The sequence below is a fragment of the Colletotrichum godetiae genome (genome assembly GCF_030913485.1).
Source record: "Colletotrichum godetiae strain CBS 193.32 chromosome Unknown BDP55scaffold_3, whole genome shotgun sequence".
Taxonomy (NCBI): Eukaryota; Fungi; Ascomycota; class Sordariomycetes; order Glomerellales; family Glomerellaceae; genus Colletotrichum; species Colletotrichum godetiae.
In genome coordinates this window covers 470,775-497,462 of record NW_026851251.1, presented here as the reverse complement: position 1 = coordinate 497,462, position 26,688 = coordinate 470,775, and the positions used below count along the sequence as shown (strand labels likewise).

General features: G+C 53.7%; 7 protein-coding genes across 7 annotated transcripts; 3 read left to right on the top strand and 4 right to left on the bottom strand.

The window, feature by feature from the left end:
• The first annotated feature begins 1,666 nt into the window (after positions 1 to 1,666).
• Positions 1,667 to 4,386, top strand: BDP55DRAFT_206801 (uncharacterized protein). The gene has a single exon (XM_060565972.1). It carries the CDS (start codon positions 2,080 to 2,082, stop codon positions 4,261 to 4,263), a length of 2,184 nt encoding a protein of 727 aa, XP_060435525.1. The 5' UTR covers positions 1,667 to 2,079; the 3' UTR covers positions 4,264 to 4,386.
• BDP55DRAFT_206800 (uncharacterized protein) lies at positions 4,387 to 4,999 on the top strand. Its single transcript, XM_060565971.1, has one exon. It carries the CDS (start codon positions 4,511 to 4,513, stop codon positions 4,883 to 4,885), a length of 375 nt encoding a protein of 124 aa, XP_060435524.1. The 5' UTR covers positions 4,387 to 4,510; the 3' UTR covers positions 4,886 to 4,999.
• A 1,013-nt stretch (positions 5,000 to 6,012) lies between these two features.
• Positions 6,013 to 7,305, bottom strand: BDP55DRAFT_206750 (synaptobrevin). Its single transcript, XM_060565970.1, has 5 exons — positions 7,056 to 7,305; positions 6,865 to 6,943; positions 6,612 to 6,744; positions 6,477 to 6,533; positions 6,013 to 6,400 (listed from the first exon to the last, which is right to left on the bottom strand). Exons 1-5 carry the CDS (start codon positions 7,074 to 7,076, stop codon positions 6,097 to 6,099), a joined length of 594 nt encoding a protein of 197 aa, XP_060435523.1. The 5' UTR covers positions 7,077 to 7,305; the 3' UTR covers positions 6,013 to 6,096.
• A 604-nt stretch (positions 7,306 to 7,909) lies between these two features.
• BDP55DRAFT_599837 (Sec63 Brl domain-containing protein) lies at positions 7,910 to 13,974 on the top strand (the record flags this gene model as incomplete). The annotated part of the gene is made up of 4 exons (XM_060571040.1): positions 7,910 to 9,046; positions 9,099 to 11,844; positions 11,894 to 12,082; positions 12,136 to 13,974. Coding segments are annotated over exons 1-4 (5,664 nt in total), but the record flags the coding sequence as incomplete, so codon positions are not given.
• Positions 13,975 to 14,590: 616 nt separating this feature from the next.
• Positions 14,591 to 15,145, bottom strand: BDP55DRAFT_206721 (uncharacterized protein). Its single transcript, XM_060565969.1, has one exon. It carries the CDS (start codon positions 15,019 to 15,021, stop codon positions 14,692 to 14,694), a length of 330 nt encoding a protein of 109 aa, XP_060435521.1. The 5' UTR covers positions 15,022 to 15,145; the 3' UTR covers positions 14,591 to 14,691.
• On the bottom strand, positions 15,145 to 16,483 carry BDP55DRAFT_206714 (P-loop containing nucleoside triphosphate hydrolase protein). The gene is made up of 2 exons (XM_060565968.1): positions 16,182 to 16,483; positions 15,145 to 16,038 (listed from the first exon to the last, which is right to left on the bottom strand). Exons 1-2 carry the CDS (start codon positions 16,372 to 16,374, stop codon positions 15,269 to 15,271), a joined length of 963 nt encoding a protein of 320 aa, XP_060435520.1. The 5' UTR covers positions 16,375 to 16,483; the 3' UTR covers positions 15,145 to 15,268.
• A 2,114-nt stretch (positions 16,484 to 18,597) lies between these two features.
• Positions 18,598 to 20,745, bottom strand: BDP55DRAFT_540454 (kelch domain-containing protein; the record flags this gene model as incomplete). Its single annotated transcript, XM_060568123.1, has 1 exon — positions 18,598 to 20,745. The coding sequence occupies one exon, from the start codon at positions 20,743 to 20,745 to the stop codon at positions 18,598 to 18,600; it is 2,148 nt and encodes a 715-aa protein (XP_060435519.1).
• Positions 20,746 to 26,688: the final 5,943 nt, after the last annotated feature.

Below are 26,688 nucleotides of genomic sequence, written 5' to 3'. Positions count from 1 at the left end.
GATGGAGGGTGTTTGATTTCTCCCGGCTGACAGGACAACCTGTAAGGTCCAACAGCAGACACATACGAGGCACTAGGGCGTGTCGTCTACCAGATCCCCCCGAACGATGACACCTCGAGCGGCAGACTTATTCAGCGTCGGGCTCATGTAAGCTGCCAATTTCGTGTAACTTGGCGCGTCCTCTGTCAACCAACTTCCAAGAGATGTGAGCGGCTTGCATTGTCTTCGCAATGTCATTGCATGGTTGTATCAGGGAACACAATTGGTGTTTATGCCCGTGGGCTTGTTACGAGACCAACGTATACGGTATACGTCCGTACCTGTGCGGGAATGGACCCAACAAGAAGCGGTGGGAAAATGGACCAGGAAATAACCAAGATTTGATCAAATTACACCGACCAGCGCTGGCGTCACGCTGGATAAGCAGACCTTGTGTGAGAAGGTTATTTCCTTGATTGTGGACCATGGTTGGTGGGAAGCCGGATGAGCAACGATGCCTCTGATCCTTTCATTTAAAACGAGAGACCCGTTTGATGTCAGAGTGGGGGATCGGTACATGCGTGGACAGGGCGTTGTTAGCCCAGCGGTGCGGAGAGGATCCGCGACTGCAACGTCGTGTAACTCTCATTCGCTGACCGCATCGGCTGGGAGATTGAACTTCAAATGAAGCAATTTTCAGCCTGGTGACCGTTGGGCAAATCTTGGGGCGGCACTGGGCGTCAGAGGGGACGTCCTCGTGTTACTCATCTTGAGTCTGGGCCAGTCCCATCTTTCAGAGGCGATTCGGATCCCGGCTGTCCCAGTTTCTTGCAATGAGGATCAGTCCAGTTCGACGACTTCAACGGTCACTTTTACATTACCGCGACGCAGTGAAGGCCTCTCGGATTTGAGCGAAACGATTACATCGACGGACGAGGCTTGGGCCTCGGGGGGCCGACGACAACGAAGGCGAGAGGACGTGCGGTATGACAGGGACGACCCTGAGGCTTGTTCCCCCCGGGCTGGGGTAACCCAACCTTTCCAGGATGTCCCGCAGACCAAGCACGGATGCGACCCTCCCTCTTCTCTCATCCTTCTCGAATCCCTCCCCTCTTTAGCTCTCTCTAGCGGCAAGGTACGGCACGATACGACGGGGGGCACAACAAGGCATGTGGGCGTAGTCAATTTGAAGTCAAATTGCTTCTTATGAGCTTTCCGACGAGAAGCTCCAGAACGATAATACCGGAACCTGCCGCGGGTTGACGATGGAGTCATCCGAGGCTTCTCACTCAGCTCTTGACTCCCAGTCCCCCTCAGCCAGCCTTGACCCGCCACGCCGCACGGCAGTGTCAAAACAAAAATCAGACTATCCAGAGTCTCTAGACCTCTCGGTCACCCTGCAGATGACGACTCCGTTAATCATGCTTCGCCGCTGTGCTTCCCTACAGTTCTCGCTAGTCTGACACACGAAACCGCAAGACCTCCACTCGACCGCAGAAGATACGCGACTTATCGTTCACAAACGACCGGGACCCTCGATCCACAGACTGGCCCAAGGACAGGATGTCGAAGTTCGTCATCCTTGTGTTGATCAGCCCCCCCTAAAATATCCGTCCTATCAATCTCAAACAGGCGACAAAGTTGCGAGTCGCGTGCTGGAGACCAAGAACGAGGGCTTCTGGGCTCTGGGTCGACCCTGCAGAGGCGAAATCAGAGGGGATGATATCAAAGTAGAGTTAAGTCACAGTGTCCCCCCAGTCTACGGTCTGGGTCCTCTCCTGTTCTCTGCATATGGGCTTCGGGTAGTTCTCTGTCATCGGGTCTTCGGTCTTTCTTTCCAGCAACTGCCTTTCTACTAGCAGCCATATTTCTCATTTTCTCTTCTTTTGCCTCCACATTTGGCGCAACTTGCAAGACGGCCTTCTGGTCCTTCGATTCTAACTAGTTCCTGCGACCGCTTCCCATCATCTCCTTTTTCGAAACCGATCACCCCGCTCCACGTTCTGGGCATCCCGCCTGGCTCTTGCTCTTATAGCCCTGTCAACAAGGATCCGCCAAGCGCTAGCATTGCAAAGTCCTGTTCCGGGCCATTAGAGGAGCATGTTCAAATTGGTCAACCGTTCCAGATCTATGAAGAGCATGAGGACTGGTGGAGGGGCCCCCGGTGGTGTACAGACGCACGGCCCAGAGTCCCCCGTCCTGGGGTCGCCGGGTCTTGTGTCAAGTTTCCAACAGACCAAGGAAGACTCGAGCGCTTCTCAAAACGAGGGCGTGCCCTTCTTCGCAAAGGACGCTGCCGCCGACGCTGCCGCCGCTGCTGCCGTTGCCGTTGAAACTCGTAACACATACCGCCATCGCCCGCTACCAACACCTCCTCCATCCAAGGCGTCTTCGACCATGGCTGAGCGGCCCAGCACTAGCGGAGGTCTTTCACCTCATAACTACAGCACCACCAGCTTCAGATCCTTTGCTGATAGACGTATGTCCAAGGATGACCTGTACATCAGGCCTCAGTCTTCAGCACGTGGTGGTTACAAGTCGTATCACATCCCGATACGGGACAACCCAGCATCTCCGGTAGAGAGTCCTGGCGACTTCTCATACGACTTCTCGCCGGCGCGCACCTTTACGGTCAGGACACAGACGCCAGATTCAATGGATAGCAACATGGGAACGATAGCAATAGGCATGGCTATAGGAAGCCCGACACATCCACCTCCGGACTTCACAGCATCGCGCGAATTCCTTCCCTCGCCGATGCCCGCTCCGAGGGACGAGTGGCAACCACAGGCATCCAGCCTAAGCACGACCATGATGAGGGCCTCGCCAACACCAGAACCGCCGCAGGAGATCCCGGAACCTGTGCCCGCTCCAAAGCAGAAGTCAGGAAGGTGGAAACTGTTTGGCCGGTCAAAAAGCAAGAGACTTGCTTCATCCCCAGTCGCCATCTCACAACCCATGAATCTTCAACATCCGGCACCGACAAGGACAGACTTCGATATCTCACCGACGACGAACCAGGCTACTGACTTGGGAAGACGGAACACGGAGAAGAGGACGGCGGATAGCAAACCTGCCATGAAGCGCTCACAAACAGCTGGCCCGGTGGCCCCGCCGAGCCCGAAAGAATCAAAGCCCCCTAAACTACTAAGCAGAATGGCGTCCACACGATCGACCAAGAGCGTCAAGAAGTCAGACATATCTGCGCCGGTTCACGTCTCTATGGGAGTACCGGCTTTGCCGCCGAAACCGTCGGGTGGTTTCTTGGACGTAGAGATCCCCAGCATCACGATGGAGAGGTACAGTGTCATGTTTGGTAACGTCCTGGGACAACAGCCGAATGGACCACAAGATTCGACATCGGGACCACAAGGATTACAGCCTTCATCTTCGCTCCTGGCAAGGCGGCAAGCTACTCTGGACAGACTAAAAACGATCAACGACCAGGTCACGAGGGAAGAGGAAGAGAGGGAACGTACGAGGGGCCGGAGGGCAACATCACCACAGCCGCTCAAATCGCCCGCATTTTCGCTTTCCCTATTCCCAGCCACGCCGTCGGAATCGGCCAACAACCCGCCTCAGTCACCCCGTTTCCGCTCAAATACTTCGCCCGCTTTCCTGTCGTCCCCGCAGAGGGCAAGCTTTGAGCCAGCCGCAGAGGAAAGGAGCCCAGAATCCATCAAGCGCAAGACACCATCGCCCCAGATGAGCACACGGTCCAATCCCCTGGAGCCCTCCGCTGTACACAACTTCGTCTTTGGCCCCGAGCAGTCCGGCTTCATGCTTGACTCGCCAACAGACGACAACGAATCCGAGGAGATCCACCTGACAGAGCAACTGAAGCCGACCATCTACGAACCCTCATGGCAAATGATCACTACACCAGGCGAGTCCACCGCCCCATCGAGCGCTGCGCCCAGCGCAAAAGACCGTTCTCCCGCGTCGGTATCCTCAGTCCACACGCACGTCACAAAGCCGTCCCTTGACGAGTCTGAGCCCGACGACGCGCTCCGTGCTGCCGTGGAAATCTCGATTGCCCGACAGATCAGCATTTCCCGGCAGCAGCGGCGGATGCTCCGCCCGCTGAAGACGAATGCGGTTCGCACCGGCGGCAGCCCGGGTGTAAGAAGCCCGGTGACGACCATCACAGTGGGCAAGAACGAGCGGCTATCTACGACGAAGAGCGCGACACCGACGCTAATCAGCCACGGCGAGACGTTTGAGCAGCAGATCGCGCAGAATCGCAAGAGTTCGCGTATCATTGTTGAGGATGACTTGGCATAAACTCTGGCATAAACTCACATGAGTCTGCTTGCGGCTCTATGGGCATTGGACTCATACTACCACATTACTTTGGACATTCTTCTTCTAATTCCCTTCGTCCACATATACTGATGGTGCTCGGACACATCATTAGACTTACAACCACATTTGTTACTCAACTACCTTCTCACCCACGGATTTTGTTCCCTTACTCCGCCTTTTTTTGTCCACATTTTTCCCTTATTATTCTGGAGGACCATTTTGAAATATGTTTGTAGCGGGATTCATGCGCTTGGTGAAAGGGGTTTTCTTCACTCAGGTTTCAGATCTGGCGGGTTCGTTATGTTTGTGGGGTGTGTGTATGTGTGTGTGTGGTGGCCCTATCAGAAAAGCAAAGTGCAGACGTCTTTTTTGTCTCTTGCAAGCGAGTTTCCCGAGAAATCAAAACACGCAGAAGGATTTTCGACGGGTATCTGATTTCAGTCCCGAGTCTCCACGTCCTCCTGTACTACGGCCTCGAAGGTTCGTTTCTTTTGCGCGCAATCGATACCACTGGGGAGATTTTACTTTTTTCTTGTATCTTGGTGTGGGAGAGAGAGGCACGGCGCGGCGCGGCAGATGTCGGACAAAGGCCACAACCTGATACTGCCATGTGTCGAGTTTGGTTTCCCATCATGAAGAAAGCTTTTTGGAGAGTTCCTTTTCCTATTCTCTTGGATAATCCTAAAGCTTAAAAATAAACATGCCGTTTCCAGGTTCAATTTTTTTGAGTCAACACTTTCAGTAATAGACCGTGAAACGTCTTGACTATGTCCACAACTTGATACTTAAATGTACGTTGCAGACACACCTTAAGCCTCGAGGTAAGGTCGCTAGTGACGAGTTCTCAGTCTCAGTCAGCCCACGGCTACGCAGCAGTCACCAGACGCGTGGACTCCGCGTGGCGTTTGTAACTCCCAAAACCCCAGGCTGGAGCTGTAATTTCTGTCTTCCTCCCTGGAAGCCCCCCCTTCGTCCAAGTCGTTGAGTAAACTTGACTGGCAAGACCTCGGTGTACCTGGTTGGTTTGAATCTGGGGGCTCGCAAGACCACCACGCGTTCCCGTCTGTGGAGGAAACGACTTATAACTGGAGGAAGCGAGTGAAAGGGATATAGGTTCAGCCTCGCCTCCGTAGACATCGAGACCAATATTCTTCACACCTCAATGTTTTAGTATTCTAAATCGACTACACTAACGTCTGTGTGAGTACTCCAAACTTCACTCGAGCTCAGATTCTCAACTACAATATGCATGTTATACATGGTCTTTTCCCGTACCCGAGAGACCGGCATCTGTTGAACCGCAGGGGAACAGTCGTCAGAAGAAGCGATTAAGCGCCCCGAGCATTTCTTTGTCTCAAAACCATGAAGAAATCAGGCAACATGTCTCGGCTCGCTGCCCATTCTTTTACTGCACCTAGCTCGCTACATTGCAACAGAAAAAGATTTGTATTAATCCTAAAACTCTAGCCGTCCATTTTGTCTCGCAACTAGAAACAAGTTTGGCGGCCCGGTCCGAGGAGAAAAATATGAACACTGGTGCCTTGCCTGCCTGCCTTCCGTCTTCCCGCTGGGAGTGTAGGTAGTGCAAGAAGCCCCCCTCCTCCCCTGATGTTGTTGCAAAAAAAAAAGAAAAAAGTGAAGCATGGATAAATCGTTCTTGCTTGCGAAACCTAGCGAGCGTTGACACGGAGCGAGTGTTTATGCAGAGACAGAGAGTTCCAAGGGGGTCCAACGCCAGAACGTGTAAAGACGATTAACTCAGGTGAGGAAAGCTCGAGGCAATACCAAAAAAAAAAAGGGTGACTTCTTTTTTTACATGACGATGCAGCACGAGTTTTGCTTCTTTGCCTGCTGGTAAAACATCTTGCTCTGGGAGCTGAGGCCGTCGCTCTTGGCCACCAGGTCGTCAATCTTTTCTCCGCGCTCCAGGACGCTCTGGATGGTCTTGTGCAACACAATCTTGGTCTCGTCGAGCTCCTTTTGGATCTTGAGGATGGAGTCGGCCTGTTGCGGGTCTTGGTACCGTGTCAGATACTCCTTGAGCTCGGGGAGGACGAGCTTGGGTTCGCCCGTCGCCCATGTGGAGCGCGGGTGCTTGGTGAGGAACTCGTCAACGCTTTGTGGTGATTCCTTTGTTAGCAATGATGAGGGGAAGGGGAGGCTTGACGGCCCTGGGGAGATGGTGAACGTACATCTTGGAGAGGAGCTGGTGAGCGACGAGACTCGGGTATTGGTGATCGGAAATGATACTACAACAAGATGTCAGCACCATCCTTGGTGTATGTACGGCTCCTTGAGAAGACATATTTGAAGAGTCGCCCACTTACACGCCACAGATACCCTCGCTTCTTCCCACGCAGTGGAATGTGTTGTCGCCCTCCTCGATATCTTGCCTTTGACCAGGGCGCGTCGACTCGGCCACCTTCTTAGAGAATAGGCTCATGAACTCGGCGTAGCTGTCTGTGTTTGGACTATCGTCAGCCCAGGTTCAAGCATGGGGTATGGTATGAGGTCGAGGCCAAGTCGTCCGGCTCGTAGCTGGGTTGGCTCGTTGTCCATGCGCAATCGTGAATGGCTTACTTCTGGTGAATCGCGAGTATGCGGACAGCTCCATCTCGCTGCAAAGCTCGACGGCGGGCTTGCTGTCATTGCGGAGGATCTATGCGACGCAGGCATTAGTTGCGAGTGTCCGAATTGAATTGCTGAGTCGCGGGTGGGTGTTTGCAGGATCGCTCGAGGTCCCGAGTAGCAGCGATGAAAGAGAGACGTACTCCGATGTAGTGCAACTTCATTTTCTTGAATTATGGTGTTAGTCGTCGATCGTAGATGTCGCCGTTGAGGCGGTCTGGGCGATGAGAGGGGAGATCCGGCTGCGACTTACGGCGGAGTTTGAGGGGTGAGAGGGGTAGCGAAAAGGTGTAGTCGTGGAGTTTGCTTGTCGCGTGTTCGTAGGCAATTTACAGAGAAACGGAGGACGTCGAGTTCGGGAGAGCGGACTAGTTTATCGTGGGAGGGAGAGAAAGTCAGGTATTCGTAGGAGGAATTGGGAATGGAGATAATGGAGAAAGGAGACGATCCGAGTTGTAGGACGATGGAGAAAGCGTCCAGGTAGGTCTCGGCGTCGGTTCAAGGTTTACAGAGGGGCACCACCATAGGTACCGCGGGCACCTTGGGGAACGATTGGCTTAGAGGGGCGATACATCACATGCACCACCCACTATTAGGAAACTTGGCTCAGCGGACTGCCCCTCTAGGCTGCAGAGTAATTAAGGCATTGATGTACGGAGTACCTTGCTAAGCATTGCGATGACAGCCTGAGGTGCGGTGCCTGCCGCCTGCGGAGGCTCGGGCGCTCCCCTCTTCCATCAGTGTGGCGGTCAGCCCGTACCAAAGTACCTGTTTAAGAACTTTAGGTAAGGTACCTACAAAGAGCGAGGTGCGTGACGTGACGTGACCTAATGGGCAAAAAGTCTAGAACCCCCACCATCAACGGACGTCATTGGGTGCGGGAACGAATCGATGGAACTCTGCCAATCTGTGTGCCATGGTGCGTTACCTATGCTTACCTCCATAGGTGGCTGACAATAGAGGCCACAGTTGATCCGGCGGGGAGTTGGCAGCTGAAGGTACTTCCATCCCGCCCCACCATGCACCACGGCGGACAGCGACTCGGTGAATGACTCCTCCAAGACCGGGCCCGGCTTACCTACCACCGCTAGCCATCATCGACATTTTCGACCTCACAGGTCGTCTGTCTATGTGAGGACTGGGAAGAAGTTGCATCATTCCCATTTTTATTACTCTCCTTCTCCCATATAGCGAAACATAAAATTGAGAGTTCCAAGGATAACAACCCCTTGACGACCCAACAATGGCGTCTGCAAATCTCAACAATGCAGAGGTACAGTGGCGAGCCCAATTCGAAGCCATGAAAACGGCCTTGGCTGGTCTCAAGCTCCCCTCAGAACCTCCCTCGGATGTTGATTTCGACGATGAATACGAAGGCTACTCCTCAGGCAACGGTGCACAGGATGTTTGGGACTTTATCTCGGATGACGAAGACGACGAATACAGCAGCGACCAGCTAGACGGTCACGACGCCACCAACGGCGACGCTGGTTACGGCGCCGCCTGGTTCGTGAGCAAGTGCTCGTCCATTGCCGCGAAGAACGGTCTAGCCGAAGACGTGTTCCAAAACCAGATCATCAGCATCTTGACATCCGGCCAGGGCGATGAAGAGCTCCAGTCCCAGCTGGCTGATCTCGTTGGCTTTGACGACTTTGACTTCATCATCGAACTCCTCGGCCACCGCAATGAGATTGTCACGGCCGTGACCTCCCAGGGATCCCAGGAACCCAAAGGGAGACTCCTGAGCAAGGCACAACGTGAGGAGGCCTTGAGAAGACAAGACTTTGAGCACAAGAATGCGACCCTCGCGCCCTCCATGACCAGGGAAGTCCAGTACCCCCATGTGTACAAGGCATACAATGCCGGAAACTCCCTCAGTCATTCAGGCCAGAAGTATGGCCTCCCAAGCGGCAGTGAAAGGCTACTGTTCGACAAGTATGAGGAGTATGCCATTCCTGCAGGGAAGAAGGGAGTTCTGGGTCCCGGCCAGAAACTGGTCAAGATCTCAGATATGGACGGTCTGTGTCGCGGCACCTTCAAGGGCTACAAGTCTCTCAACCGTATGCAGAGTCTCGTGCACCCAGTCGCATACAGGACAAACGAGAATATGCTCATTTGTGCTCCTACTGGTGCCGTAAGTCGCTTCAAGTCTGTCGCGATAGATGCGGATTACTGACTGGACACAGGGTAAAACGGATGCGGCCATGCTCACAGTTCTCCAAACCATTGGCCACTACTGCACGCCCAACCCCATTGAAGACATGACTGCCACAGACTTCGCAGTCCATCTCCAGGATTTTAAGATCGTCTATGTCGCCCCGATGAAGGCTTTGGCCGCAGAAATCACCGAGAAGCTCGGCAAGCGGCTGGCATGGTTGGGCATCAAGTGCCGTGAGTTCACTGGAGATATGCACCTGACCAAGGCCGAGATTGTGCAGACCCAAATCATCGTCACAACCCCTGAGAAGTGGGATGTTGTCACGAGAAAGGGAACTGGTGATACCGAGTTAGTGCAGAAAGTCCGCCTTCTGATCATTGATGAGGTTCACATGCTTCACGATGAGCGTGGTGCTGTTCTGGAATCTCTCGTTGCTAGAACTGAGCGTCAAGTCGAGAGCACCCAGTCGCTGATTCGTATCGTCGGTCTCAGTGCCACGCTTCCGAACTACGTGGACGTTGCCGACTTCCTCAAAGTAAACCGGCACGCCGGTATGTTCTACTTCGACGCCTCATTCCGTCCGGTACCTTTGGAGCAACACTTCATCGGTGTGAAGGGTAAAGCTGGTTCCAAGGCGTCCAGGGAGAACTTGGACCAAGTTGCCTTTGAAAAAGTCAGGGACATGCTCCAGAGAGGTCACCAAGTCATGGTCTTTGTCCATTCGCGACGAGATACTCTCCTGACGGCCAAAATGCTTTACGAGAAGGCTATAGAAGACTTTTGCGTGGATCTGTTCGATCCGACAGACCACCCAAATTATGAGAACGCCGTACGAGACATGAAGCAGTCCAAGGCGCGAGATCTGAGAGAACTAGTGCCCAAGGGCTTGGGTATCCATCACGCTGGTATGGCACGCTCCGACAGAAATCTTATGGAGAGGCTCTTCGGAGAGGGCGTTCTCAAGGTTCTCTGCTGTACAGCGACTCTCGCTTGGGGTGTCAACTTGCCCGCGGCTGCCGTCGTTATCAAGGGAACCCAAGTGTACAGCGCACAGGAGGGTAAATTTGTCGATCTCGGTATTCTCGATGTCTTGCAAATCTTTGGTCGTGCCGGTCGTCCCCAATTCGAGGACACTGGTATCGGTATGATTTGTACCACTCAAGACAGACTCCATCACTACTTGGCCACCGTCACAGAGCAGCAACCGATCGAATCCAAGTTTTCCACAAAGCTCGTCGACAATCTGAATGCCGAGATCTCTCTAGGCACTGTGACGTCGATCCCGGAGGCTGTTCAGTGGATTGGATACTCGTACCTCTTTGTCCGCATGCAAAGAAGTCCAATGAGCTATGGTATCGAGTGGGCTGAAATCAGAGACGATCCCACGCTCGTTCAAAGGCGTCGCACGCTGGCTATCCAGGCCGCCCGGACTCTCCAACAAAGCCAGATGATCATCTTCAATGAAGTGACCGAGGAGCTCCGCAGCAAAGATATCGGCCGCATTGCCAGCCAGTACTACATCTTGCACACGAGTATTCAGATCTTCAACACCATGATGCGACCCATGGCCACCGAGGCTGATATTCTGAAGATGATCGCCATGAGTGGAGAGTTTGACAACATTCAGTCCAGAGATTCTGAAGAAAAGGAGCTGACGCGTCTGAAGAACGATGTCGTTCCTTGCGACGTTGACGGCGGCATTGACACGCCCCAGGCCAAGACCAATATCCTGCTTCAGGCATACATCTCGAGAGCGCAGCCAGAAGACTTTGCTCTTGGCAATGATCTGAACTATGTTGCTCAGCAGGCGGGCCGTATCTGCAGAGCCTTGTTCATGATTGCTCTGAATAGGAGATGGGGCCATCAGTGTTTAGTTCTGCTTACCCTTGCCAAGTCCATTGAGAAACGCATCTGGCCATTCCAGCACCCTCTACACCAGTTCGATCTTCCCAAGTCGGTCTTCAACCAGCTCGACGCCAAGGACAACATGACAGTGGAGGCAATGAGAGACATGGAATCTGCCGAGATCGGTGCTCTGGTTCACAACCAGAACGCGGGCAAGAAGATTGCTCACATTTTGACCAACTTTCCGACCATCAGCGTTGAGGCGGAAATTGCGCCTCTCAACCGCGACGTTCTCCGGATCAAGTTGTTTATCGAGCCTGACTTCCGCTGGAACGACCACATTCACGGGACTTCCGAATCATACTACATCTGGGTCGAGAACTCCGAGACATCTGAGATCTACCATCACGAGTTCTTCCTTCTTAACAGGAGAAAGCTTCACGATGAACACGAACTCAACTTCACCATCCCTCTTTCAGACCCCCTGCCCACCCAGATCTATGTACGCGCAGTTTCTGACCGATGGCTTGGCGCTGAGACGGTGACGCCTGTTTCTTTCCAGCACCTCATTCGCCCAGACACTGAGAGCGTGTACACTGATCTCCTTAACTTGCAACCCCTGCCCATCAGCGCTCTCAAGAACCCGGCTCTCGAGGAGATTTACGCCGAACGCTTCCAGTACTTCAACCCTATGCAGACTCAAATTTTCCACACCCTCTATCACACACCTGCCAACGTTCTCCTCGGATCTCCCACTGGTAGTGGAAAGACCGTCGCGGCAGAGCTGGCGATGTGGTGGGCTTTCAGGGAGCGGCCGAAATCCAAGGTTGTATACATTGCGCCCATGAAGGCTCTAGTTCGCGAGCGTGTCAAAGATTGGGGAGCTCGACTCGCTCGACCTTTGGGATTGAAGCTGGTCGAATTGACAGGTACGTTGCTCGTGGCGAGGGATATTTGAATACCTACTGACCTCCTCAGGTGACAATACCCCTGATACGCGCACTATCAAGGATGCCGATGTTATCATCACCACGCCTGAGAAATGGGACGGTATCTCTCGTAGTTGGCAGACGAGAGGCTACGTTCGGCAAGTGAGTCTCGTCATCATTGACGAGATTCATCTCCTGGCTGGTGATCGTGGTCCGATTCTAGAAATCATTGTCTCTCGTAAGTGTTGCAAATAAAGAAACATGACCAAGCAAGATGCTGACAGACTCAAGGTATGAATTACATCGCGGCATCCATCAAGAACTCTGTCCGCCTCCTCGGTATGTCAACGGCATGCGCTAACGCCACTGATCTGGGCAACTGGCTCGGTGTCAAGGAAGGCCTATTCAACTTCCGCCACTCCGTGCGTCCGGTTCCCCTGGAGCTGTACATCGATGGTTTCCCCGAGGTCAGAGGATTCTGCCCGTTGATGCAGTCCATGAACCGCCCGACGTTCCTCGCCGTCAAGACGCACAGCCCCGACAAGCCCGTCATCGTTTTCGTACCTTCTCGTAGACAGACGCGTCTGACGGCCAAGGACCTCATCAACTACTGCGGCATGGAAGACAACCCTCGCCGATTCCTCCATATGGATGAGGATGACCTCCAGCTCAATCTCGCCAGAGTCAAGGACGACGCTCTCAAAGAAGCCATCAGCTTCGGTATCGGACTCCACCATGCCGGTCTCGTCGAGTCTGATCGTCAGCTGGCCGAGGAACTTTTCCTGAACAACAAGATTCAAATCCTCGTCGCCACCAGTACCCTCGCGTGGGGTGTCAACCTGCCGGCCCACCTCGTCGTCGTCAAGGGCACGCAATTCTACGACGCAAAGATTGAAGGTTACAAAGACATGGACCTGACAGACGTTCTCCAGATGCTGGGACGCGCCGGTCGTCCGCAGTTCGACAACTCCGGCGTGGCCCGCATCTTCACCAAGGATGCCAAGAAGGACTTTTACAAGCACTTCCTCCACACCGGCTTCCCCGTCGAGTCGTCCCTCCACACGGTCCTCGACAACCATTTGTGCGCCGAAGTCTCTGCCGAGACCATTGTCACAAAGCAAGACGCCCTCGACTATCTGACTTGGACCTTCTTCTTCCGTCGCCTGCACAAGAACCCATCCTACTACGGCCTCGAGATCTCGGCCGAGGAGCACAACAGCATCGCCGCCCAGACCATGGCAAACGACTACATGATTGAGATGATTGACAAGTCCCTCGACGAGCTCGCCCGCTCCAGCTGCGTCGAAGTCTTCCCCAACGGCGACGTCGACCCCACCCCAATGGGCAAGATCATGAGCTACTACTACCTGTCCCACATCACCATCCGCCACCTGGTCAAGCACATAAAGCCCGGCGCTGACCTCCTCAACGTCCTCTCCTGGATGTCCCGCGCCACAGAGTACGACGAGCTCCCCGTCCGCCACAATGAGGACCTCATCAATGAAGAACTCTCCCGCAACCTCGTGTTTCCCGGCAGCTCTTTTGGCCTTCCCATGTGGGATCCCCACGTGAAGGCCTTCCTCCTCCTCCAGGCGCACATGTCTCGCATCTCCCTCCCCATCACCGATTACGTCGGCGACCAGACCAGCGTCCTCGACCAAGCCATCCGTATCATCCAGGCCTCCATCGACGTCACAACCGAACTAGGCCACCTCTCCACCTGCCTGCAGTTCATCACCCTCCTCCAATGCATCAAATCCGCCCGCTGGCCCACAGACGCCCCGGCCTCCATCCTCCCCGGCGTTGGCCTCGACACCCTCAAAGCAGACAAATCCAACCTCACCCTCGCCAAAATCTCCGCCCTCGCCTCCTCCCCCTCCAAAATCACCTCCCTCGCAAAACAGCTCTCCGTCCCGCCGCACCAACAACCCCGCTTCGCCAAAGCCGCCTCCCAACTCCCCAACCTCGCCGTCGCCGTCCCCGCGCCGGAAACCACAGCCCTCAGCGTGACCGTCGACCTCCGCCGCCTGAACCCCTTAACGGAGCGCGACGCCCACGTCTACGCGCCCCGCTTCCCGAAACCCCAAAACGAAGGCTGGTTCGTCCTCCTCGCCGACCCGACCCGCGACGACGTCCTCGCCGTCAAGCGCGCAGGCTGGTCCGGAGGGCCGGGCCGCAGCGTCGCCGTCGGCTCCAAGCCTACCGCGCGCGTGACCGTCAAGGTGCCCGAGGCCGCGCAGGGCAAGAAGCTTGAGGTCATTGTCGTCAGCGACGCGTACGTCGGGATGGAGTACCGCGTTGCCGTTGACGTGCCCGCGGCGCCGGTCGTGGATGACGACGTGGATAAGTCCAAGAAGGCGCAGTTTCAGCAGCGTGGTGACGGTGGTGCCTCTCGGGCTTGAGAGTAACGCACGTATTCACTCACTGTAGATCAAATTTAACCGGTAGCCTAGGACGGCGGGATTGTGCTCTTGACAGTGGCAAATGAGATTTGGGCTATATTAGATGCAGCATAGATGGAGAGCCGACCGCTACCTATGGATGCAGATGATGAGAAACCCGCCACTGCTGCTAGACATGAGAAAACCCCCATCTGAAACCGAAGAAGCAATATGAACAAGAAGAGAACACACCCAATCCCCATGCCTTTATGTCAATGAAAATCCGTTCAAGAAACAACAAAACGTGAACAATGCCCTCTCGCGAGAGATGATGTCCCCCTTCCTGTCCATGTAAAAAGCAAGTTTAAGAAAAATCCCCATGGAAGCGAATTAGGGGGTCAAGGTGGGAGGAGATTCAACCCCTCTGCCCAGTACCCATGATAACGAAAATACGAAGACATATCCTTCATCCGCAATATGTAGACAACAGAAAATCAAGACATGCCCCTTTCCCAAATGAAGCTCCTAAACAAAAAAAAAAAGATTCACATCCTCCTCCCGTTCCGTGTACTGTGATCCCCCAATGACGAGCACCCTTTGATAGATGCCCCGATGACCCAAAACAAAATTCAAGAAAACGCCTTCGCACCATGCTTGCAGTTCCTTCCCAGAGATCAAAAACAAGGTCGTGTTCGTCGGTACCAGTCCGGATGATGCGTTCCACTGCTGCTGCCTCCGAGTCGATATGTGACGTGAGTGATAGAGCACACAATGCTCCGAGTAAAACTATGCGCATCGTCTTCGTCGCTATCGTTGTCGTCGTCGTTGGATAATCCTCTCAGTTCATTCCCAATCCGTTCATACCCTCCGCTCATGTCGTGCCCGAATGCGGAGTCAATGCTCGTTGTATCTGCATTCTCCGTCCAGCCCTCTATCCTCAGATTAGGCAGCGGGGGAAAAATCATGCTCATGAGGCCCATGTTCCAGAGTCTCATCGCACATCTCTCGTCTCCGTATGCCATACTTCCTTCTCCGTAACCACTTCAACAGCACTTCCTCCGTGCCTTGCCAGCGCCCTCATCAGCATCCTGCTCCGTCCCGCCCTGCTCAACCGTGACAGCAGGCGAGAAATTCGGCGAGAACAACCAGCTCCGCCGGTCCCGTCCGACGCGGAAGCTGCCCCTGGGATTCATGCCATCAAAGTACCCGCCGTCCATGCCCGTCTCGTACCCCGGCGTGCCAGGCGTAGCCGTAGCCAACAGCAGCGCCTGCTGCATCTTGCGGTTCTGCTCAACGAGCTTCCTCGTCACGACGCGGAAAACCTCCTCGACGCCCTCGCCGCTCTCGGCGCTGATCTCATGGCAGGCATCCCAGCCGACCTCCTGGCCCCAGAACCCGGAACTGCGCTTCGAAGACGGGCTGCGCGGTTCGCCGCCGCCGCCGAATGTGCTCGTGCTCTGGTGGACCTGCGAGGAGGACTGGCGCGGGTCGGAGGAGGAGAGGAGGGAGGGCATGCCGCTGGAGGTTGCTGTCGGGGGCGGTGTCGAGGCCAGGCCGGGGGCGAGGTTCTCTGCGACGTAGGCTATACAGCGCTCAAAGGGGACTTCGCGGCGGGAGGGGTCGCGGGCGACGATGTCTGCTTTCGTGCCGACGACGTGGAGGACGACGTCGCCGGGGAGGTTGCGGCGGAGCTCGGTGAGCCAGACGCCCATTTCTGTGAAGGACTGGGCGTCTGTGATGGAGTAGCAGAGGATGCAGGCGTTTGCGCCGCGGTAGTAGAGGCGGGAGATGGAGCGGAAGCGTTCTTGGCCGGCTGGAGGAGGGCGAAGGTTGTGTTAGTAAATGGAAAGTTTCTCTTTTGCGACTGCGAGAACGAAAGTTGACAGCAAGAGTAACTTCGTTATCGCAGCTGGGTGGTAAGGGTGGGTGGAGGTGGGAAAGGGGGGAAAAGCATACCGGTATCCCAGATCTGTAGTCGCACCACGGTGTCGGTATCGGTATCGACGACGCGCTTGGTCATGAAGCTCGCGCCCACGGTGGAGGTTGTCTGGGCCGGGTTGAAGGAGCCCTTGCAATAGCGCATGACGAGGCTCGTCTTGCCGACATTTTGGGAGCCGAGGACGACGATCTTGGCCTCGAGAGACGACATTCTCCCTTTTCTCTCTCAAATGCGCCCCGTATGCCCCGTATGCAACGGGGAAAGAGAGAGGGTGAGATTGGGCGGAGCAGAGGAGGAGTAGCGCGGAATGCGCTTTCTTGAGGAGGAGAGGTCGGATCGATCGGTAGGTTGAGAGAAGCGAATGTTTGACCGGATTCGTCTTTGGAAAGTGGTTCGATGCGTGATGCGACCAAGAGCGTGAGGGGTGTATGGCTGTGGTGGTGGTGGTGGTGGTGGTAGGTATCAGCAGTGAGGAGGGAACACTGGAATTCGGTGAGGGACAGCGCGGGAATGCTGGTGAGAATGGGTTTGTTGAAGAATCGTGGGGGGACTCGAGAGGGAGTGAAGCTCAAACGGGTGTGGCTTTCGTGCTAATCTGTGCTAATCCTCGATTGGGGAGGGCGATGTTGAATTCTTTGGAAGAAAAGGGTAAAGACAACCGTTTGGTTTCCAAGGGAGGAGTACTCGACGAAACGTTGGTGGTAGTGTTGGTGGTGGCTTCCGCTTGATGCGCGGCTTTCTCTCTCGTCTGTTGTGATACCCGGGGGGTACGGTACGGCTACGGTACCTGTGTACACGAAGGGAAAAACAAACACAATGCGCTCTTTTTTCTCTCTTTCTCTCCCTTGCTTTCTATCCAGTCTTTTCTTTTTCTAGTGTCCCTTTCTTGTCTTTCTCTGTTCGCTTAGGGTAAGTGCGCGAGTGCTAGATCGAAACGTAGTCACGCCGGCGCCAAGTTTAAAACGCAGGCAGCCACGAGGTCAGTGATCGACCGATGAGGCGCGTGGTGGTTGTGGTGGTGGGTGCCCGCCTTTTTCGGTAAGCGGGACAAGACAGATTTGGGGTGAATTGGATGGGAGTTTGAGTGAGTGTGCATGGGACGGCCGAGTTTCTGAGGTGAGATTGAGCTGTGTTGGCAAGGACGGGGATACTACGAGCTTTTTTTTCTGTGGTTGAAAGAGAAGAAGACCGAGAAAACAATCCTGGTTGTTGAAACAGAGAATAGGAAGTGGGCGATTCGGCTCCGAGAGGCGTTGCAACGGCAGCTAGCAACAGACGAGGATGTGGGTTGTTTGATTTCTTGGTGTTGTTTTGTTTGTTTTGTTGTTGTATTTCTTTCTCTCTTTTCTCGCCTACGTAACAAGGGGGGGATGAGACGGTAAGGAAAGGATCACGGGCGGGGGACGGGACATGATGTGGATTTCTCAGCTTTATTCTACGGGGAAGAAGAATCTTCTTCATTCTCACAGTGACTGTGCGCCAACGTGATGTGATTCTACTATTGCATTTTAGGTGGTTCAAAACCGAGAGATTGGAGTTGCATCCCACCTCCATTTTCCGTTTCTTTTCGAGACCAAGGTGCGTTCCGGACGAGCGTTACCACGTATGGGATTTAGTGGTTGGCGCGGGGGAATTGAGGCTGAGGCCGTGGGGTTAGCTATAGTATAGCCATCTCCTGTTGGGATCAGAATAGTTCGTTATCAGGAGAACTGCTGATAGATGCGAGATCCTTTGTTTTAGGAAGGGATCTTGCATGGACGGGCGTTGGGGAACATGGGGGGGGGGGGGGGGGGGGGGCATCTGATGTATCAGTGTATCATATGGTGAGCGATGATCCCAACTGCTGCTTCTTCTAGAAATGTTCCACTCCCAGGCACTTGGTGACCAAAAGCCGGCACCAGCTCCGTCTTCATACCCTACTGAAGCCAATGCGTGTATCTGGCGCGACCATGGCTGGCTCCATACAATAGAATGCCTCAACTTCACTCTCAAAGGATGCTCCAAAAGTCAGTCGCATTGTCATCCACCTGGTTGTCCGATTTGGAGATGGTCGCGTGGTGCACTCAAAGCGGGCCCTCTCTCCAAAAAAAACGCATAATGTCGTCATCGGGTCAAGGTCATAATCAAGATGGGCATCACCTCATGGGCCACTCTATCTATACCCTCAACGTTGTAGCCGTCAATTGATAGGGGTCACCATTAGTAGTTCAACATTACCTTCAGCAACATTACACAAGTGCAAGCTCACTCATTATCAAACACACAACACTCGGACCCTTCGTATTAAACATTAATTTTTCTTTTTTCTTTCTGGTATCTAATTAAGTATTGTCTAATGTCTAAAATTGTTGCTTCTTTTCTTTTCTCTAATCCCGCTTTCCAAAAAAATATATCAGAATTCGCTACATTATTAACGTTCCCTTTTCTACCGTTCTACAAGACAACGTGCACAGTCTTCGCAATGCTAGGCGTGCCCTGCGCATTCGAGACAAACAGGTAGTAGAATCCAGGAAGCAGGATGCCATAGTCCTCGGGCAACTTGGCAGTGAAGGCCTGACCGTCAACCTGCACGTTGTCAAGCGGGATGCGACGCTGGTCCGTGTTGGACGAGTGCGTGACGCTACCGGTACGGATAAGCGTGACCTTGCACCCAGCACCACCGGCCTCGACGCCCTCGACGGAGAAGGTGATCGTCGCGCCGGCCTTGACGGCCTCCTCGCTAACGCCCGAGACGACGGGCCGCGCGGCCTTGGAGCCGTCGGCGTTGTACAGGTACGGCGGCTCAAAGATTTCGCCGTCGGCGTGGTCGACAGTCTTATCGCAGCCGGCGGTCGAGCCCAGGATCTGCTGGACATAGCACAGGCCGCCGCCGCCCGTGAAGACGGTGGCGTCGGGCATGAGGATGGAGACGGAGTGGTAGTTACGCGGGACGGCCATGGGCGCCATCTGCTTCCACTCCTTGGTCTCCGGGTTGAAGAGCTCGGCGATGAGGATGCCGTCCGTATTGGTGAAGACGAGGGACTTGCGCTGGCCGCCCGTGACGAGGACCTGGCCGTCGGGGAGGACCACGGCGTTGGCGAAGCCGCGGGGGAAGGCCATGTCCGCCACGCGCTCGACCTCGGACGGGGTGCCAGGCTCACCGATGGTGGTGATGTGAGCGTGCACGGTGGCGTCGCTATCGGTGTAGTCGGGGCTTCCGCCGGCCGAGAGGATCTTGCCGGCGACAGCGTCGTACATGACCCAGGTGCCGCACATGGCGTCGTCGTCGTCGCGGGTGGCGGCCTTGGTGACGGAGCCGGTGCCCTCGATGCCAAACCAGTGCTGGTCCTTGCCTGGGCCGGCCTGGAAGATGCTGTTGTTCTTCCAGCCAAAGAGCCAGGCGTGGTTATCCTCGCGCCAAATACCTTCGTGGTCGTTGGTCAGGATCGGGGTGACGTCGGCGTCGGGCAGGTAGGTCCACTCATTGGCTTCGGGGTCGTACACCTCGCCGTTCTTTCCCTCGCGCTTGCCAGAGTAGGCTCCGCCAATTGTGAAGATCTTACCGCTGGAGAGGAGGGTAGAGGTCTGGTAGCCGCGGGCGACCTTCAGGTCGGGACCGCGGGTGAAGTTGTTGGTTGCCGGGTCGTAGATGCTGACGGCCTCAGCGTCGGAGCCACCCTGGATGACGATGCGGCCGTCCTGGAGCTGGCTGATGGCGGGACAGAACATGTCGTGGTGGGTATTGGCGACGGCACGCTCAGAAATCTGGCCGGTAGCGAAGTTGTAGTCACCGTACTGGGTCAAGCCGGAAGCACCACCAAAGGCGTCGACTCCCCACGAGGAGAAGAACAGCAGTCTGCTGGGCTCGGGGTAGGACGGGACGATGTAAGCCGCAACGGGGATCACAGGCAGACGGATGAGGTCACCCCACTTGCCCTGGACGGCCGGGTTGATGTTCTCGGGGACGTGAATGGTGTCGAACTGCTTGTTCTGGACCCAGAAGAGAGACGTCTCGGGCTCGGCAGCCTTGATATGGCAGACGTTGTTGATGTTGTCAAAGACGGCCTTCTTGCAGTTCTGGGTGTTCGAGCAGAGCTCGGCGCAGGCTTGGATGGTCGTCACATCCTGAACAATTTTGGCGCTGTTACCGGTGTAATCGGTGCCACGGCAGACTTGGTAGTCGGCACTGCCCTTGGGAACTCGGTAGCCCTCCTCCTTGAAGGGGCAGGTAGCGAGGAATGTGCCGTCGGCAAAGTCGTTTGTCATGCGGATGGCGTCGAAGCGGTCGTCGGCGGCCCAGTTCATCTCGTTCTTGGTGTCCTTGACGTGGCAAACCTTGAGCTCCTTGTCATAGACGGCTCTGTTACAGCGAGCATCCTTGTCACAGATCTGAACACACTCGACAGTGGTCTGGACATTTTGGACGTATTGAAGACTGCCACCGCCAAACTGGTAGTCAGAGCCAGGGCAGACGGTGTACTTGACTCCAATGGGCGAATCCCATTCGGCCTCATCGTTCGGGCAGGCCGTGATGGCCGCGGAGGAGAGCCGTGAGAAGAGAGAAGCGGCCGCGATGGCCTTATATGCGGTTGAACGAACCATGTTGATGTGTTGGTGTTTTTGGAGCTGAAGTGGCTCGTGTACTAGAGAATGTGGTTCCTCAATAAGACCGAGGTTGGATGTATGTTTGTGTGTATATGAGTGAGTGTGGTTATTAGACACGTATAAGCAATGAGAGACGTGTGTCTATAATTAAGGATAGCACAAAGAGTAAGGAAAGGCACGAGAGGCTACTCGTGAGGGATTGTCGATGAGAGCGGCGTTAAAGTAGAGAGATCTCAAAAGGGTAGATAAAGAGAAGAAACTCGACGATATGTATATACACAACTGCCTCGCCCGGCACATCGTGCATCACAGCTCCATCTGCGGCACTTCCGCACAGGAGAGGACGCTCCAAGAGAGATCCATCTTCGAAAAGGTGGAAACTCTGGAGCCTCCAAGCTAGGCTGCGCCATCCCGCAGGTGCAGTTATGGCCCGATAGAGTCTGCCGGGGAGCTGGTCCTTCGTCGACGCCGAGTCGGCGCTGGCGAATGGTAAGGCTTCCCGAGCCGCAATCCCCATCAAGAAAGAGGATAAGGTGGGAACCTTGCCCAGATGCTAAAGCCAGGCGCTGGCCTTGGGGCAGGGTGGAGGTCCGAGCAGGAAAAGTCCGTGATGTGGGAAAGGCAGGCAGAAGACATCGTGTGGAGATTCTGAGAAGCCGCCCGACCACCCATCAAGCCCGTCGTGTTCTGGTCCTGTCATATGAGGCCCATGGCCGCCCGAACAACAAGACGGCTGGCGGTCAGGCACGCCGCACTACGACGACGACGACGGCGGTCAACCTGAACCCTCGAGCCTCGAACCTTTCCCCCCTTTGACGTGCCCTTGCGCGGACCCGCAGAGAGCCCCATTGCTGTGGTTGCTGGGATCTCCCTCGGGCTCTCGCCGTGGATCGCATGAGTGATCGTCGAACACTGCCTCGAGCTTTGAGGGGTTGGAGTCTTGATAGAAAAAAAATCGTCTGAACATTCATGCTTGTCAAAGCTTTTCCCGTGTTTCCCACGAGAAAGCTGTCAAATAAGGTTACCCGTCGTCTGATGTTCTGGGGAATACACACATAACACGCACTTTAACTTTGGCCGCCTTGACGTAAACAACTGTGCAACTTGTCAGCATCATCCCGTCGGTGTCGTTCGTGTTGACGTTGACAACGTTGGGTCGCCCTGCCATGACCCTTGCAGGCAAAGAGAGGACCTCCTCCACGGCCAAGACCAGTGAGTAGATGAACGGAGAAGACCGAGCATTTCAGCGACGACAGCTGGGTCGGGTAGACGCCGACCAGTCAGCGTGGTCATGTTCGTCGTTGCTGGTCGCACGTATCCGTCCGCCTTGAAACACGCGTAGTTACTGCACAGATTCTTGAGGGACAATTTTGTGGTTTTTGGTGCTGTATTTCCTCGTATGGATAACGCCACATATTTCCCGAAGACCCAGATGGTGAGAGTTCGCGTCTTCGTATAAGGGTAGCGTGTTGGAAGATCAGCATGTGACGAAATAAAAGAGGGCACGGGATCGGCTCTCTAGATCGTCTGGGAACTCGATAGCGATGCAGATACGATGTCTGCGTGCCTGAGGAGTACCTGGGAAAGGGTTACTGCAACTCTGCAAGACCGGCACAGCCCTACGAAAGCTAGCCGCCGGTAATCTGCGTCGAAACATGGTTGGACGCTGCCTTATCTCTGAAGACGCACAAGAGTCTGCACAAAAATAGAAAGCCGTTCATCCGGTGTGGGAGGTACCCGCCAGGTTTGACCAGGTTGGGGAATAAGATGATAGGGAAGAAAAGAAAAATCTCCCCGAAGTTCTGGCGTAAAGTATAAAAAAAAAAAAAAAAAAAAAAAAGGCGTTGACGCAGGAACCCGGTCACTCCAGTGAGTGTTGTTGGAGAAGGGAAGAAGTTGGAAGGGAAGAGCCCAGTTGGCCGGATTCTGAAACGAGGAATACAGTGTGTCGATCCCGCCCAACTTGGCACTTTCACCCCTGCCTTTTTAGGATGTCGCTAAACCCTCCTGGGACGACGGCCAAGAGATCGTGGAGTCCCCCGGCTCCCCTTTTTCGCAAACCGTAATGTCTTTTTTGATTACATTAGAGCCTCTATGACTCGTATTCTTTACTTCTGCAAGCGCTGAATCGCTCCAACTTTTTCAAGTATACTTTGTATGCGTCGTCTCCTTTTCTTGGCCAAATATCCCCCGTAGCCTCACCATCTCAGGACAATGCAAAACGGATAGGACGGATGAACGTGCACATAAACATCGTATCCGCCCCATCTCCAGTACAAATCTCCAATGCACAATGCGTCGTCACTCGTCGTTGTTCAGACTTTGACGTCACACATTGGAGGCTCTGCCGTCTTCCCGTATGACTTACAACTCATCGCAGCGCTTCCACCGCATTCTATTTCCTGAGTGAACGTTCATCAACAACGCTATTGTGCCATCAAGATATTGATGGCTTGTGCCTCTGCCAACGAGGACTGGAGCTCGGCCCCAGAGCAATAAGTTTAAGCACTAATGGAACTATCATGAGGATTTCTCTCTTGAAACTTCGTGTTCACTAGCTTGCGGGCGCTATGAACGCTCCGGACCCGAACCCCGGAATGTCAAGCCACGAACAACGGGACGAGGCCGCGTGGGTAGTCGCAAGCTTACTTTCCACAGTCATTGCGACTGTAGATATCGCTGCTAGACTCGAATACCCCAACCAGGTGGGTCAAAATCACGAGTGCCTTCTCTTGAGGCCGTTGCCTCTTCCGGACCGGCAGCCTAGACCAGTAACCCGAAAGAGCTATATGGCAATTGCAAAATTTTGTTCAGCGTGCAAGAACAGCGAATTATGTTCTAGCTGATGAACTTTCCGCCCAGGTTCAGAAACAATGGGCATGGAATTAATTTCCGACGCAGAAACGCCCCGAAACTTTGCTGAATACGATCCTTGGAATATGCTGCCCAACACACCTGGATACGAGTTGGGAGTGGCCATCCAGGTGTCTTCTCATGGCTGCTCGTGTTGACGAAAAACAAATTCACCGATTCGTAGGCTCACCGGAGAAGCTTTGATATTGTTTCACCAGAGTCGCCGAGCAGAATTACTTTCCAAAAGCAGCTATTCCTCGTCACAGTACCCTGTAGGTTAGAAAAAGTGTTCACTAGCATCAAATCACGGATCGCTCGGGTCTTGCCCTTGCTCGGCAAGCTCTTTACCTGAGCTTCTCTTTCACAGCTCACGGAGCTGGATTCTGCTTTCCTGGCCCTCTCGGATAGTATCTTATATATATATATATAAATATCCCCCTTGTGGACGACGTTCCAAGTTTTGCTTAGTAGGCTATTTCAGACAAGCTAGAATGCCCTCGGGCTCTGACACCGTCGCAATGAGCTTGTCGAGTTTCCTGACTTGTGACGTCCTGCATCTGGATGACGGCAGTAGATTACTTTGTCAAGTAGTCCACGTTGACCAGTATGTATCTGGGTCCGTCCGCTGCCGTGGGGGTGATCTCTTCCATGAAATCCGTCCCGATCATGCTCCAAGGTTCAATGACAGAAAACTGAGGAGGAGGTAGTATTTTTAGTCTTGGGTCTACAGGCGGCATATACCCTAAACGACTTGATGTAGAGGTCTACGTCTTGCGTTCTCTTCGGCCAGAATACGACGATGGGTCGTGTGCAATAACCAAGATTGCCTCCAACAACCATTTTCTTATCCAAGCACCGGCAGTGAAAAACTTAATTCTTCCCCGCCTAGATTCTTCCGCAGTAACATATTGATCACAGAATATACTAGAGAAATGGAGTCGAAAGGAAGTGTGACCTTCTTATCTGAAAGCTGCCTCGTGATAGCATTATTCTTCTCACACCGTCGTTGACTAATCTGCGAAAGCTCCAATGCGAGAAAAAAATAGAGTTGAGAGAGCATAAGAAGATGCGAGATGGAAACTTGGCTCACCACCTGGATGATGCATGGAGATAGCCGACGATGAGTAACAAGCCGATGAATTTCAATAGGTCGACTACAGATATCCGAACTACTCAAGTCCTATATACGAGAGAGAAACTATGTGCCAAGGCATTCCTCTTAGGCCGTGAAGAACAAAGTCAAGAATTATTGACTGTCATATAAGCGCTCTGATTCTCCTGCATGGTGGTTGTAGATTTGGGCATCAATCGCTGCCACAACAGATGTATTCGTTTTGATAAGCCTGGCTCCAATCTCTGCTACTCAAGTCACAGTGGCTCGATTCAGGAAAAGTTAGGTGTGCAATATCTGTCCCCGTCCAAGGTGCCTGCTTCGCATGCCAGGCTACTTATGGTAGTAGGCAAAGGAGCTGTCAAGAGGAGGATCTATATACCACTGTTGGCAAGATTCTCATCTAAAAACCGCTGCCTGTTGAAAGCCTTTCCCATGCCAATCTAGCTCGCCCGTTCTCAAAGCATATATTTGCGGCTAATAGGGAAAACAGGAAAGGTCCAATTGGAACGAGACAGGTCGAAGTCTACCATTTCCAGGTAAGAGCCGAGGAGACCGCCGAGCCTGTCAAGAGAACTCCCAAAATGGTGGCAGGCGAGAAAACTCAGATCTAGAGAGTATAAAACCCGTCACATCAGCGCCCATCACGTCAGACAAGGCAAGGCATGCCTGCGGAAAATGTCGTATTGCATTGAAGCGGAGATGGTCGACGCAGAATTGCTACATCCTTTGTATCTGTCGAGGGTCCGTCGGCCTCATTCGTGAGCAATGCTACAAGAATCCTGTTGCCTCTACTTCCCAACTCATGGCCGACGCTCTTCCACAAATGTGTTCAGTAGAAGCATATTTTCCATGGAATACACCGCGGATACCGGATTCTGCACACGGCGAGGCAACTTTATCTGAAGCCGAACTTTTGAGTACGAGCGGTGGCCTCCAAGCCCTCCTTCAAGCTAATCGTGCAGCCATACCACAGAGGCGACACGATATAAGTGGACGCGAAACCAAGCGAGCCCGGCAGCCTGGTCGACGAAAACTCTCACTGAGCGCAAATCCGACCCGTTTCATATCAGTACATGGCTATATGACAGCGGTAGTCTCGAATGGTGTCCTACGTTCTACACAATAGAACTATTAACGAGATATATTCCTCGAGTTGAAGATTGTGAGTAGGATGACTCTCGAAAACGAACACGCTCACTTGAAGATGGAGCAAACAAGATAGATTCTCATGTGGAGAAGGATATTACTAGTGCCTTACACTCTGCAAATTATGAGTGTTGGCTCGTCATACGTCAAGGATGCGGGTTGAGAGAGTGGTCCAACATCAGTTCTAAACTACATTCCCACGTAAGGAGACTACTCATGGTGGTGAAAGTATGCTCCGTGGTACCATTCAGCTAGCTTAGCTTTTGGTATGGGAATCCCAGTACTTTACGAAGAGGCGGCCCCGAGAATAGTAAGCCAAATCCCCTCGTATAACTCCGCCGTAGAGCAAGTTGGGGAGAGATAAGCTCAAAGTGTACGGAGACGACTTCCTCCATGTGCACATACCGGAGAGCTTCAGGTTGCCCAAATTAGCTTCATACAGAACATCCTCGAGGACAACTTCGGTTCTTTTGGCTGAGACTCATCAGGAGCAAGCCCCCCCCCCCTCGTTCTGAACCTCAAGACCTACGCACAGAACGAAAGTCTGGTAGGAACCCTTTAGATCCCTCAAAAAACCTCACCAAATTGGACAGAGCGGACTACTGATCACAGTGCCTCGAAATGGGAAAACCAAGCAAAGACACCTCAAATGGTGACGCCAAATGGCCGTTTGTATCTTTTCATCATTACTGGGTATTGAAAACTCCTAAAAAAACCCCCAAGAGGTATCGTCATTAAAAGAAACAAACAAAAGGAACCTTCCACCACATCCTCCAACACCCCAAAACATCCGTCTTCGATCCCTCCCCCTTCCCTTAAGTTCCCCT

Bases quoted from the DNA above. Each gene is read 5' to 3' on its own strand.
- BDP55DRAFT_206801 (XM_060565972.1), top strand. From the start codon at position 2,080: ATGTTCAAATTGGTCAACCGTTCCAGATCTATGAAGAGCATGAGGACT.
- BDP55DRAFT_206800 (XM_060565971.1), top strand. From the start codon at position 4,511: ATGTTTGTAGCGGGATTCATGCGCTTGGTGAAAGGGGTTTTCTTCACT.
- BDP55DRAFT_206750 (XM_060565970.1), bottom strand. From the start codon at position 7,076: ATGAAGTTGCACTACATCGGA. The intron at 6,944-7,055 runs GTACGTCTCTCT...TGCGTCGCATAG, and splicing joins TGAAGTTGCACTACATCGGA to ATCCTCCGCAATGACAGCAA. The intron at 6,401-6,476 runs GTACGTTCACCA...ATCACCACAAAG, and splicing joins CACCAGCTCCTCTCCAAGAT to CGTTGACGAGTTCCTCACCA.
- BDP55DRAFT_206721 (XM_060565969.1), bottom strand. From the start codon at position 15,021: ATGCGCATAGTTTTACTCGGAGCATTGTGTGCTCTATCACTCACGTCA.
- BDP55DRAFT_206714 (XM_060565968.1), bottom strand. From the start codon at position 16,374: ATGTCGTCTCTCGAGGCCAAGATCGTCGTCCTCGGCTCCCAAAATGTC. The intron at 16,039-16,181 runs GTATGCTTTTCC...GCCCTCCTCCAG, and splicing joins ACTACAGATCTGGGATACCG to CCGGCCAAGAACGCTTCCGC.